We start from the raw sequence: 12,585 nt of genomic DNA, 5'->3' as shown, positions 1-12,585 counted from the left end.
GGAGAAAACAAACGTGTTTGGATTTAATGGTCGAGGTTTTTTTCCTTTTAAACTCATCAAATGTCCGATGAGAGTATGTAGCAGATCACAGGAGCATTCCTGATCATTTTCTACCCTTTAATGGATGGCGAATAGTGGGCAGCGCACATGCTATTGTCCGATGTGTTACCGGCAGGCAAGGCTCCATGCCAGGAAAACACTTTTGCGTTACAGTGCTGCCTCGAGAGGCAATGGCGAATGTAAAGGAGACACTGTATATGCCTCCAGGGGCATGGGATACTATGAAGTTAGGTAGTTTCAATTCCGGATTCCAGAGATCAATGACAAATGGTTGCTATCCATCCAGTCATTCTGATCTGAATTCTCAGCCTGCAAGAAAGAAAATAGAAAAAAAAACATAAGAAATAGGAGCAGGAATAGGCTATACAGCCCCATGAGCCTGCTCCGCCATTCATTAAGATCATGGCTGATCTTCAACCTCAACTCCACCTTCCCACCCGATCCCCGTATCCTTTGATTCCCTTAAGAGTCAAAAAAACTATCGATTTCAGTCTCTAATATACTCATTGACTGAGCATCCACAGCCCTCTGGGGTAGAGAATTCCAAAGATTCACGTCCCTCAGTGAAGATGTTCCTCATCTCAGTCCTAAATGTCAGACCCTTTATCCTGAGACTATGTCCCCTAGTTCTAGACTCTCCAGCTAGGGGAAATATCCCCTCAGCATCTACCCTGTCAAGCCCTATCAAAATCTTACATGTTTCAGAGATCCCCTCTCATTCTTCTAAACTCCAGAGAGTATAGGCCCATTCTACTCAATCTTTCCTCATAGGACAACCCTCTCAAACTAGGAATCAATCTAATGAACCTTTGTTGCACCGTCTCTAAGGCAAGGAGGCCAAAACTGCATACATACTCCAGGTGTGGTCTCACCAAAGCCCTGTACAGTTGCAGCAAGACTTCCTTACTCTTGAACTCCAACTTCCTTGCAATAAAGGCCAACGTACCATTTGACTTGCTAATTGCTTGCTGTACCTGCATGTTAACTTTCTGCGTTTCGTGTACAAAGACACCCAAATCCCTCTAAACACCAACATTTCAATAGTTTCTCACCATTTAAAAAATTTGTTTTTTCTACTTTTCCTACCAAAGAGTGAATAATCTCACATTTCCCCACATTATACTCCATCTGCCACCTTCTTGCCCACTCACTTAACCTGTCGATATCCCTTTGCAGGCCCTCGCAGCTTACTTTCCCACTTAGCTTTGTATCGTCAGCAAACATGGATACATTACACTCTGTCCCTTTGTCTAAGTCATTAATATGGATTGTAAATAGCTGAGGCTCAAGCACCAATCCCTGCAGCACCCCATTAATTACAACCTGCCAACCTGAAAATGACCTGTATTCCTACTCTCTGTTTTCTGTCCATTAACCAATCCATGCTAATATATTACCCTCAATCCCATGAGCCCTAATCTTGTGAACACTGTTGAAGCATCTTGTTCACTTCTCAGAAAATTACTGGGGACTTAAGACTATCTGGGAAGATGGGCAGACAATTGGCAAATGCAGTTTAAGTGTAAATTCATGCACTTAGGAACACAAATTAAGCAGAGGAGTTATAGAATTAATGGGGGAAAATTGCCAATAGCAAATCAGGAAAGGGACACAGGGAGTCTTAGTAGATAAATCCTTCAACAAAGACATCAAACAATGTCCAGCCGCTATCAAAAAAGGAAATGGGATATTAGGTCGTATGTTTAAAAAAAATGGAATGGCGTGTAGATCAAAAGGATCTGGTCAATTTATAGAGCATCAGTCCAGAGCTGGAGTATTGATGAAATTCTGGAACCCTCACTACAAGAAGGATAAAGCTGAGTTGCAAATCGTGTAAGAGAAAAGCTACTGGAATAATTAGGACACTAGAGAATAAAACAAAGGAGGATGGACTCTCAGAACTGGGGCTCCTTGCTGGAGAGGAAATGTGAGGAGGGACATGATTGAGGGTCAGTTAGAACTATTTAATATGGGATAGCAGAACAAGGGAATAGAAATCTAAACTGAAAAGGGGTAGAATTAGGTGGAACATAAGGAAGCATTACTCCATTCTTCTGATGGGACATTAAACAGAGGCCGTGTCCACCTGTTCAGGTAGCTTTTGTGGCACTACTGGAAGACAAAAAGGAGTTCTGGCCAACAATGCCACTCAAAAAACATTCAGCCTATTTTTATATTTGTTCTCAGGATGTAGGTGACACTGGCAAGGTTGCATTTATTGCCCATCACCAGTTGCCCTGAGGGCATTAAAAGAGTCGACCATGTCGAGTGGGACTGGAGTCACGTAGTCCAGAAAGAGTAGGAGTGGCAGGTTCCCTTCTCTGAAGGACATCAGTGAACTAGTTGGATTCTTACAGCAATCCAGCAGCATTCATGGTCATTTTATCTGGTCCAAGCCTGAAAATCACCAGATTTGATGAAATTCAAGTTCCCAACTTGCCGTGGTGGAATTTGAACTCTCATCCTCTGGATTACTAGTCCAGTACCATAACCACTAGACTATCATATCCGCATTGTCTATGGGAACTTGCTGGTGCAGAATAGCTCCAACATAATTAAATCAATGTTCTCCAAAAGTAACTAATTTATGTGACGCACTTGGAAATATTTCCAGATCTTTCCACAGGATGATCTGGTAAAGGCGATTTCACAATGATGGATTGAGCATCCTTGCGGTGAGCAGATACCCACTGATTTTTAAAAAGAATAAAATCACCGATTACACACCCACCACATTACGGAATCACGCCTTATTATAAATGCAAATATTCAAGTTCTGCGACATTCTAAGCCCAAATTAATCTGAATTTCACCCTCTCCAAAACCTGAATATAATTGAATTCTCGCACTCAAATCATATAAAATGTAATATACAAATAATACTCAAAAGCTACCAGAGGGCAGGTGCTGTTATATACTTTCACATCAATACGAAATGGCTTCGAGCATGTATAGATTATAAAGTATAAATCAAAGGAGTTATATTGAAGCCATTGCAACTCAACACAAGCGCGATAGAACCCATGACACTTCATAAACTTATTCAATGCTTTTAATTTCAGTGGAAAGCAGAAGCTTCTGGCTGTACTCAAACAACGAGAATTGAGAAGCAGTGTGTTCTTTTTGTGTGTGACCCCCCCAATACAACCTGTAGCCATGCACAGTCAGCAGTATAACTGCATTCTGCTGACCAACCATCACACTCCATTGCAGCTCAAGTTATACTAAATGAAAAGTTTGTTAGGATAGGAATTGCTAGACAAGAAAAGACCACGGTCAATATAGTGCGCCTTCTACCATTCTGGTAGTAGCATGATACAAGGATAATGGAGTTGACTACTCATGGCAATCAACCTCTATCAACTAGTCTACTACAGACCCAGACACGAGGTGAGGAAAACCGCAGTGGTGGAGAGCTTTGGGAACCGTAGGTCCAAAGCCATCTGTTCCTTCCAAACATGCTGCACTTACCACCTGTCATGTCTCAAATTACTCATATACTGTATCCCAAAATGTTATTGTCCTGAAAAAAAATCTAACTTGAATGATACAGGTTTAAAAAAACAATGCACTTATATTAAATAAAAAAGGCTGTACCCTTCTTTGAAAAAATAGTCTTGGTTTCCATGTTCTGCACTTTTCTTCTTCCTGAACACAGCACTGGCGGACGGGCTGGAGCGTTTTCTCTGAAGGATTTTCTGCCCTTCTTCCTGAAGCACCTTGTACAACAGGCCTCGCTGGTTCCAGGGAACGTACGACTTCACGAACAGAACCGCTTCGTCCAGCCGCAGCCTGCTCGCCGTGATGTAGTCCAGGGCCGTTAGATAAGAGCTACCGGCCAGCATTCGCACCAGGCCTCGCCCACACATAGCCTTGACGCAGCTCCCGGGGTGTGGCAGGTCGTGCTCCAGGATGGTCTGGAAGTCCTCCAGGGCCTGCTTATGGTCGCCGGCGTGGAGGTGACAGAAGCCGCGGAGGACCAGTATGGTGTTTTGGTAGGTCTTTCGATCAGAAGCGATCAGGCGCTGGCACAACTGGAGGGAGCCGTTGGCGTCCCCGGAGAGCAGCTTGCAGTCGGCCAGTCGGATCTGCAGGTCTCGCCTGGCCTCCGGGTCGATGCGGACCACCAACTGGAGTGCTTCGAGAACGGGCTGGAGGAGGTCGGCTCCGCCGTCAGATCTCAGGTCAGCCCGGCAGCGCACGGTCTCCTTGTACTCGGAGAACCGGGCCTCGATAAACTGCTTGGCACGCTCCACGACGGTGCCGGCGCTGTGCGGCAAGAAGAGCTGGTCGAAGTGTCTCCTGGCAAGCCCCGGGTCGCGTTCAAAGGCCGTCGCCAGGTCATGCATCACCTCCCTCTCCCGGTTGCCCATGGCGAAGTGGGCAGCGGCCCGGCCGATGAGGAGAGCGGCCTTCTCCTCCCCGTCCTCCGGCTCCGATTCCCCGAGCCTCGACAGCAGCTCGAGCGCCGCGCTGCAGCTTCCCGCGCTTTCCTCAAACCGCCGCAGTTCGAAAAGGCGCGCGGCGCACGTCCGGTGCGCGCTGACGTCACGAGGCTCCACGGCCGTCAGAAATCGGCGGCAATCGCTCAACAAGCCGTCCACGCGGCCATTTTGAGGGCTCCGTTCGCGCAGGGACATGTAGTCGGCAAAGGCCCGGACGATCTGCGGCAAGTGTCCCTTCTGCCGGGTGGTCACGAACGCCACGGTTTCCTCTTGCCTCTTGACGAAGGCCTGCAGGTAGTCCACAACTCCGTTGCCCGAGTGGCTGCCGGACAGGACCCATGCCAGAGCCCTGGTCAGCAGCAGGCCCACCGAGTGCCTCGGGTGGGCGTTGAGCAAGGCGTTGCAGCGACTCACCGCCTCCTCGTGCCGCCCGCTCCTCAGCAGCGCGTCCATCTTCAGCACCGAGGCCGTCAGGTTGCTGGGGCTCAGCGTCGAGAGGAACACGGCGGCCACCCCCACGCTGACGGGCGTCTTGCCCGCGGGCTCGCCGCCGCCGCCGCCGGACTGGATCGGAACCCAGCTCTGGTCGGCGCACCAGCCCTCCAACACTGCCACGACATCGCCCAGGCCGAGTTCCCCCAAAGATTTCACGTGTTGGACAGTCTGCTCGGCGCTCTGGCTGAAGGCTGTGGTGTAACAGGCGGTGGCTTTGGCCGGAGAACCGCTCGTAAGGTACTGGTCCCCCTTCGAGCAGAGCTGGGCAGTCAGCTCCTGCTTAGACATCACGCCGACTCTGAGCTGGTATTCCAGAGAGATTTACATGTGTGCAAATAAATCCGTGGCTGTACCTGGAAAAAATGCAAAATCCGCAGATTAGATATTTAGAAATCCCATGGGGCAATTTTAACCTAATCTAACCCGCCCGTCGGGAAACTGAGGGTGGGAGGAAACGCTGGTTTTACACCCGCCTGATTTTACTCTGTCAGTGGAGAGTAATATTGGGCGTTGTGTAAAACCGGCGTTCCACCCTGTGAGTTAGGTTAAAATTATCCATTGCTTCCTGATTCTGGAATAGTCTATTTTATGGTGAGACACCATGTGTGGAGTCAAGATTGATCGCGCATCACACCGCCACCACTGCAGAGCATAAGATGGTTGGTTAAAAGAGTTGGCTAAAAATGTGTAGGAATCAAGTGATGCCAAGTTAGGGTTTTAAAAGCCTGTAGTTTGGAGGAGGACTAGGAAAGGTGGGATCCTGGGAAAGGAAAAGAGTTAGAATAAGAGACATTTGATGAATCTAGATTTCACAGTGAGGGTGGAGGAAGGGATGAAAGGAAGTTTATTTGGAGCTTAGGAGGGACAAAAGATAGTACAGAGCATTAACCATAACTGAGACAAAGACTACAGCAGAGTGAGAGTTTGGAGGATAGAGATGAGTGGTGGAAATTGGCTATCAGACAAACCTGTTCTATTTTAAAGAGGGCTCCTCACCATCAAAACCAAATTTTAAAAGATAGGTCTAGCATTAAGCTGCTCATTTGGTTAATTGAGCAAATACATTGCCTAGTATGCTACTGGGCTAAATACAGGTCAGCATAGGAGTTTCTCTGATCTCAACCAGGGGTCACTGCCATAGGCCTTAGCCCCATGGGATGGGTCAGGAGGCCAAATTCTGTCAGGGTTCCTAATTTTGAACAGATTGGGGATTGAAACGGGGGCCTTCCTTAGCTGTATAGCTCAGTTACACAGTAGGCAGTGGCTTTAATAACTAAGCAGCTGAAGAGCTGCTCGTACTTGATTCTTGATAGTCCTTTAAACATTGACTGCATCATCTCGGTAACTTTATCTCAAGACTGCAATCCTGAAGCATTCAATCCCTTGGCAACAGTCAGGCCGTGAAAGACAATGTTGACTTCAAGATTCATGAGCAGCCATTGGTGGTGAAGAATGGAAATGTCTCCAGGCGGCAGACGATAACATTATCGCCAGACACCATTGCAGTTTTGCAAAGAAAACATTGCAGGCAAGAGACAGTATTGTCAATCTTCCTACCTTCCACAACAGAATCACCTGCACCCATCTTTAGAAGACAGTCTTGAGGTCTTGGTCTGGTTTACACTAGAAGCCAGCAAAGAGAATTGTCTTATCCACACTGATGATAATGTCTTAGTTTAATTAGATTTTATATTTAATTATATTATTAGTGGTGCCTCCTCAGTTAAAGGGAGGCACTTGTACAGCATCACCCCCACTGGTTTATTTAAAATACGCAACTGAAGTTCCTCCTTCTCTGCAAACTCCATATTTAAACAAGGTGAATGATATCAGATCAGGTTAAACCTGAAAAGAACAAATACTAATCCAAATCAGTGCATGCTCAGAGTCATGTGTATAAAAGGGCAGAAAACAGTATGTATATTCCTAGCACAATATGGTGGTAATGGGAGATCCCTACCAATACATTTTATACTGGGCAGTTTTAAAAAAAATCTGTTCTTGGTATGTGGGTGATGCTGGCAATGCCACATTTATTGGCCACCCCAAGGTGCTCCAAGAGGGTGGTGATGGGCCTTCATCTTAAAGTGATTGTACAACTGAGTGGCAGCTTGCTGAGCCACTTCAGAGAGCATTAAGAGTATGCCATGCAGTGTGGACGAGAGCTGACTCGGTAGGGGTGGCAGGGTCCCTTTTCTGAAGGACATTAGTGAACAGGTTGGGACTTAAATCTGGCAGCTTTGAATGGTTATTTTTCCTCCTGCCAGCCCACAATTTACCAGATTTCTTGAATTCAATCCCACAACCTGCCACGGTGGGATTTGAACTTGGGACCTCTGGGTTGCTCGTCCAGTAGTTAGCCTCCCCTCATGACGAGCAATTCCTGGGGGCCAGGGTACTGGGAGAAACCAGAGGGATTTCATAGATACAGAGACATTTCAATACAGGAGGTGGCCATTCACCCTACTGTGCCTGTATTTGTGCTAGCTCCACGTTGCAGATATTTATTCAAATCTCTTTCCCCATTCCCTTTAAAATCTAAAGCCGCCTTAAATTTCATGATTGACGACTTCAGTGGGCACTGGTGGTAATGTGTCCCATATCCCAATTACCTTGTGTGTGGAAACATTCCTTCTAACCTCGCCCTTAATGCTTCTGGTACTAATGCTGAGTTTATGCCCCCTTGTCATCGGTTCCTCTTAACACTATTTGCCCTCTGAAATCTTTTAATAATTAAAATTCTCCTTAATTAAAATAAATCCAAAACACAATGAAACAAGACCTTTGAGGCTTTGGAAGTAGGTGTCTGCCATGCTCGGTGGTAGCACTCTTACCTCAGAGTCCAAAGGTTGTGGGTTTAAGTCCCACTCCAGAGACTTGAGCACATAATCTAAGCTGACACTTCAGTACAGTACTGAGGGAGTGCTGCACTGTCAGAAGTGCCTTCTTTTGGTGAGACGTTAAACTGAGGTCCCATCTACCCGCTCAGGTGGCCGTAAAAGAACCCCGGAACTATTTTTGAAGAAGAGCAGGGGCATTCTCCCTGGTGCCTTGGCCAATTACTCCTCAAACAACATCAGTAAAACAGATTATCTGGTCATTATCGTTAGTGGGACCTTGCTGTGCATATATTGGCTGCCACATTTCCTACATTACAAGTGATTACATATCAAAAGTACTTCATTGGCTAAAGCACTTTGGGATGTCCTGAGGTCATGAAAGGTGCTATATAAATACAAGTTCTTTCTTTACTTCAGCAGTAATGTCATAACTTGTGGACACTGTCCTTTTAAATTGCATTTGCTTTGCTTCCCACCTCTTGTGTTGTAATATGGTTACACACATGTTGAAATGTAATAAATAGGGATCTTCAAAGTTAAAATGCCTGCCCTATATCATGCATTAGTAAACAGTGTTTACAATACAGTCCGTCTCCACAGTGACGTTACCCAGCAATACAGACAGCTCCTGACTCACATTCTGACAGAAATGTTCCTTCCAAGGCAAACAATTAAGAGATAAATCGGCACTGCTACACAGCAGCATAATCCATTAGTCTCGGCTATTGTTCTGGTGTAATCGACACTGGTAATGGAACTTCAAACACAATGTTACTTACTAAACAACAACAACTTGCATTTATATAGCGCCTTTAACATAGTAAATTGTCCCAAGGTGCTTCGCAGGAGTGTCATCAGATAAAATTTGACACCAAGCCACGTAACTAAATATTAGGACAGGTAACCAAAAGCTTGGTCAAAGATGTAGATTTTAAGGAACGTCTTAAAAGGAGGGGAGAAAGGCAGAGAAATTTAGGGAGGGAATTAAAGTGCTTGGGGCATAGACAGCTGAAGGCATAGCTGCCAAAGGAAGTAGGGGATGCACAAGAGGCCAGAATTGGAGGAACGCAGAGTTCTCGGAGGGTTGCAGGGTTACAGAGATAGGGAGGGGAAAGGCCATGGAGGGATTTGAATGCGAGAATTTTAAACTAAAGGCATTGCCGGACCAGGAGCCAGTGTAGGTCAGCAAGCACAGAGGTGATGGGGAGAACGGGACTTGGTGCGAGTTAAGATACAGGCAACAGAGTTTTGGATGAGCTCAAGTTTACGGAGGGTGGATGATGGGAGGCAGGCCAGGAGAGCATTGGAATAGTCAAGTTTGGAGTTAAACTCAAAGCAGTCTTAATCCGGTTGATAAGTAGGTTTGTATCCATAGCTTAAATCTGTCCCTAATTTGCCGCCAGTTCAGCACTAAATTGGTAATCTCAAAGAGGCTATTGGATGGCAACTGTAGGAAATGGAACAAAAAGGTAATAGTAGTGATCTTCTGAGGCACATTTTTGGTGCAGAGTAGACAGTGTTAAATTTGCCATACCTCGTGGGAAGTCTTGATGCTGAGACTAGGTACCTGAAAATGGGAACTTTGTTTATTCCCGATGTGGAGATGCCGGTGATGGACTGGGGTTGACAATTGTAAACAATTTTACAACACCAAGTTATAGTCCAGCAATTTTATTTTAAATTCACAAGCTTTCGGAGGCTTCCTCCTTCCTCAGGTAACATTTACCTGAGGAAGGAGGAAGCCTCCGAAAGCTTGTGAATTTAAAATAAAATTGCTGGACTATAACTTGGTGTTGTAAAATTGTTTACAATTGTTTATTCCCCAGCATGAGCGCCCCTCAACTTGAGCACAAAATTCATGCACAAAAACTAAAGTAATAACAGTATTGTCCATTAATCCTTCAGTATGTATGTACATTTGCACATCATCTTCATACTGACCCTCATTGCCCTCATAGCACTGGCAGGCTTGGGAGATGCAAAGAAATATCAGCCAGGATTACGGTCCTTGCTGCCATAGAGTGACAGGATCAGGTTTGGTTCAAACCCCTCACAGTCTGCCAATGCTCACTGTCTGGACTCACATTTGAAGAATGGTCCATTGGACAAGTTACTGAAGGGTTGCTAGCACCATGCAACAAACAGTATCTTTAAAATATCATCATTGGGGGGGGGGTGGAGGGGGAAGAGACGAGATTTGGAAAAACACACCCAAGCATCTTCATGAAATAGAATAAAAGGAGCCATACCCTTCAACTGAAGGCAAAATCACTAAGATTGCAATGATTCTGCCAATTTAAGAAATCAATTTAAAAGAGGCACAGTTTCATGAAAAGGTATTTGGCAAATTATTTGTTCAGGGACGAAGAGCTGTGATTCACATCTCTCTAAGCCTATCATGAGAAAGGGTTTGTCACCCACTTTCTCAGAGACACTGTCCCTTTAAAATATGTTTACTCTCACTGTGCCAAAAGTAATGGACCTTCCCATTCTCCATCCCCAATAAAAATCAAAAAGTTTGCCAATGTTTTGTAAAGACAGTGCCCCTTCATTACTGTATCTACTATAAGCTTATTGCGTGTTTTAGAATAGATTCCCAATGAATACTGTAACTAATGATGTAGCTTAAGAAAACTTTACGGCCTTATGCCTTAGCTCCCTGATGGCCAGATAGCAAAACAAACTTTCTTCTCAATTTTTTTCCTTGTCCCTTCCCAAAGGCACACACTCTGACTTGGGGAATGATCCTGCACCCACAAGCAGATCTCCGGAATCTCACCCAAGCGGCTCATCATCATGTGAGAGACTAGCAATTGTCAGCAGACCATTCGACCGTGGAGATTATCACAGCTCAACAAGATCCCATCCTCAATTGGTGTCTGCACACACTTTCCAGCAGGAGTCAGCGGATAAGAATCAAGACCGAGGACCATGGCTGACTAGCCAAGGGCACTTAGGCCAGGTGTAGCCCTCCAACTGCTCCAATGGATGATATCAGCTAACAGCACAGACCAGCTGTCCTACCCAGTGTGCCTGGCCTGGAACACCATCCGGTGCCTTTAGTCACTCACCCATTAGGCAAGCTGGGAACCTGTTTCCAATTGTTTCAGTAATAGGCTTATATTTAAAGAGCTGACAGCGTCCCTCCAAATACTCTCAGCAACGTACATCTTCAAACAATAAATATAGCAAGTCACCTCCGGCATCACTTTCAAACTATCCGGACTTATTTCCCTCCAAGTCCGGTCACTTCTCATTTTGTCAACCTCTGACGTGCAATTTCCTGTTAATAAGCTTTCTACTTATAATTCCATGAAATAAACCCAAACTTTCATATAAATGTTTAAAAGTGACAAACACTTGGAAGCAATTTGGACAGAAAAGGTTTAAGTGCATTGGATAATTTTTAAATTACAGGAGGTATATCTGGACTATCTTGTGCTACTGTAGAGCTGATCCTTTAAGGGCTATGACAGGTGAGGCTGATCCAGCAAGGTGGGAGGGGTGGGTGCAATGGCACACACACAAGTGGAGATTTCGATACTGTATGTCACGCAGAGGTAGGTTCGGAGTTTGTAGCCCTGATTCCACCCAAGTGGATTTCAGAGTTTTGGCCATACCATTAGGGCGGTTTTCAAAATTAGTTGGGCAAGGAACACCTTGAGCTAACAGAAGAAACAAGAAGTGATGAGGCTGATTATAACAAAGAAATATTTGAAACTAGCACCTTTTCACACCACCAAAACACCTCAAAATCACCACGCGTCAGTGTGACTGGAAGATTAGTTAATCTGTTTTTTAAAATTGGTGGTGTTGGTCAAAGGAGGAATTTGGCTAGGACACCAGGAGAACACTCTGTGTTCTTCATATGGTGTCATGGGATCTTTGACATCCACCTGAACCAGCAGACAGGACATCAGGTTTAACCTCTAATCTGAAAGACAGCACATCTAACAACGCTGCACCTCAGTATTGCACTGAAATGTCAGCCTAGGTTATGGGCTCAAATCCGGATTAGTGCTTAGAACCCACAACCTTCTAATTTATAGGCGATAGTGCTACAGACAGAGCCAAGCTGACACTTGGGAGGGTGGGGGAGAGGAAACTACAATGATTAAGGCAAGTGATTGTCCTGCTGTGTTATCCTCTGATAAATCTTCAAGTTGTCTCCTTTTCACAGGTAGCACAATTCTATCCAGAGGCACGATTCTCAAAAAATGCCATTCAAAATGATGGTTTCTTTTCCATTCCCACTGACCGAGGCCCCGTCGCCATTTCCATTGAACCTCCTGCTTACTGCACACAACTTTGCTGTCTGCTCAGTACCCCCATCAAGCTCATCCTGATCAGACCAATAAATAGCAAGCCCGTTTTGTGCAGCGTTAAAAGTGAAAACTTCCAATTTGTTTGAAACTCTATAGCATTACCAACCCCATCCAATGTAAGGCATATATGCTAAACATTTCATTCTACATGAAAATAAAATCACATTTGGCTTAAAATATAAACAGTTTCTTCAGAAATACAGGGGACCCTAACGGGGTGAAAGGCTTGTGTATAAATGTCCTTCACTTTACTGCAAAGCCCAATAACTAGGGCAAGCGATTAATTATCACTCATCTCTGCTCAGAAGCTGTCATTTTCACTCCCTTTTCATGCAAATTTTAGCACTCGGATGGCACATTCTACAATATGCTAGAAGTGTGTGCAGATTGTCACAACACACTAATTCACTTACCTACCAT

The 12,585-nt window shown here is 45.1% G+C and overlaps 1 protein-coding gene and 1 long non-coding RNA gene across 2 annotated transcripts in view; one reads left to right on the top strand and one right to left on the bottom strand.

Annotated features, from left to right (window-relative positions):
• Positions 1–5,348, bottom strand: part of ttc34 (tetratricopeptide repeat domain 34) — a 50,796-nt gene extending 45,448 nt beyond the window's left edge. Inside the window, exon 1 of the mRNA XM_067970269.1 lies at positions 3,658–5,348. Coding sequence (XP_067826370.1) covers positions 3,658–5,288 — 1,631 coding nt within the window. The 5' untranslated portion in view covers positions 5,289–5,348. The remainder of the gene's footprint in view (positions 1–3,657) is intronic.
• LOC137300972 (uncharacterized) lies at positions 4,612–11,180 on the top strand. The gene is made up of 2 exons (XR_010958206.1): positions 4,612–6,528; positions 10,561–11,180. It is a non-coding gene; the product is annotated as an uncharacterized lncRNA (long non-coding RNA).
• The last annotated feature ends 1,405 nt before the right edge of the window (positions 11,181–12,585 follow it).

Source organism: Heptranchias perlo, chromosome 32 (genome assembly GCF_035084215.1).
Source record: "Heptranchias perlo isolate sHepPer1 chromosome 32, sHepPer1.hap1, whole genome shotgun sequence".
Classification (NCBI taxonomy): Eukaryota; Metazoa; Chordata; class Chondrichthyes; order Hexanchiformes; family Hexanchidae; genus Heptranchias; species Heptranchias perlo.
The sequence above is the reverse complement of the archived record's forward strand: the minus strand, read 5'-3'. Positions and strand labels throughout refer to the sequence as shown.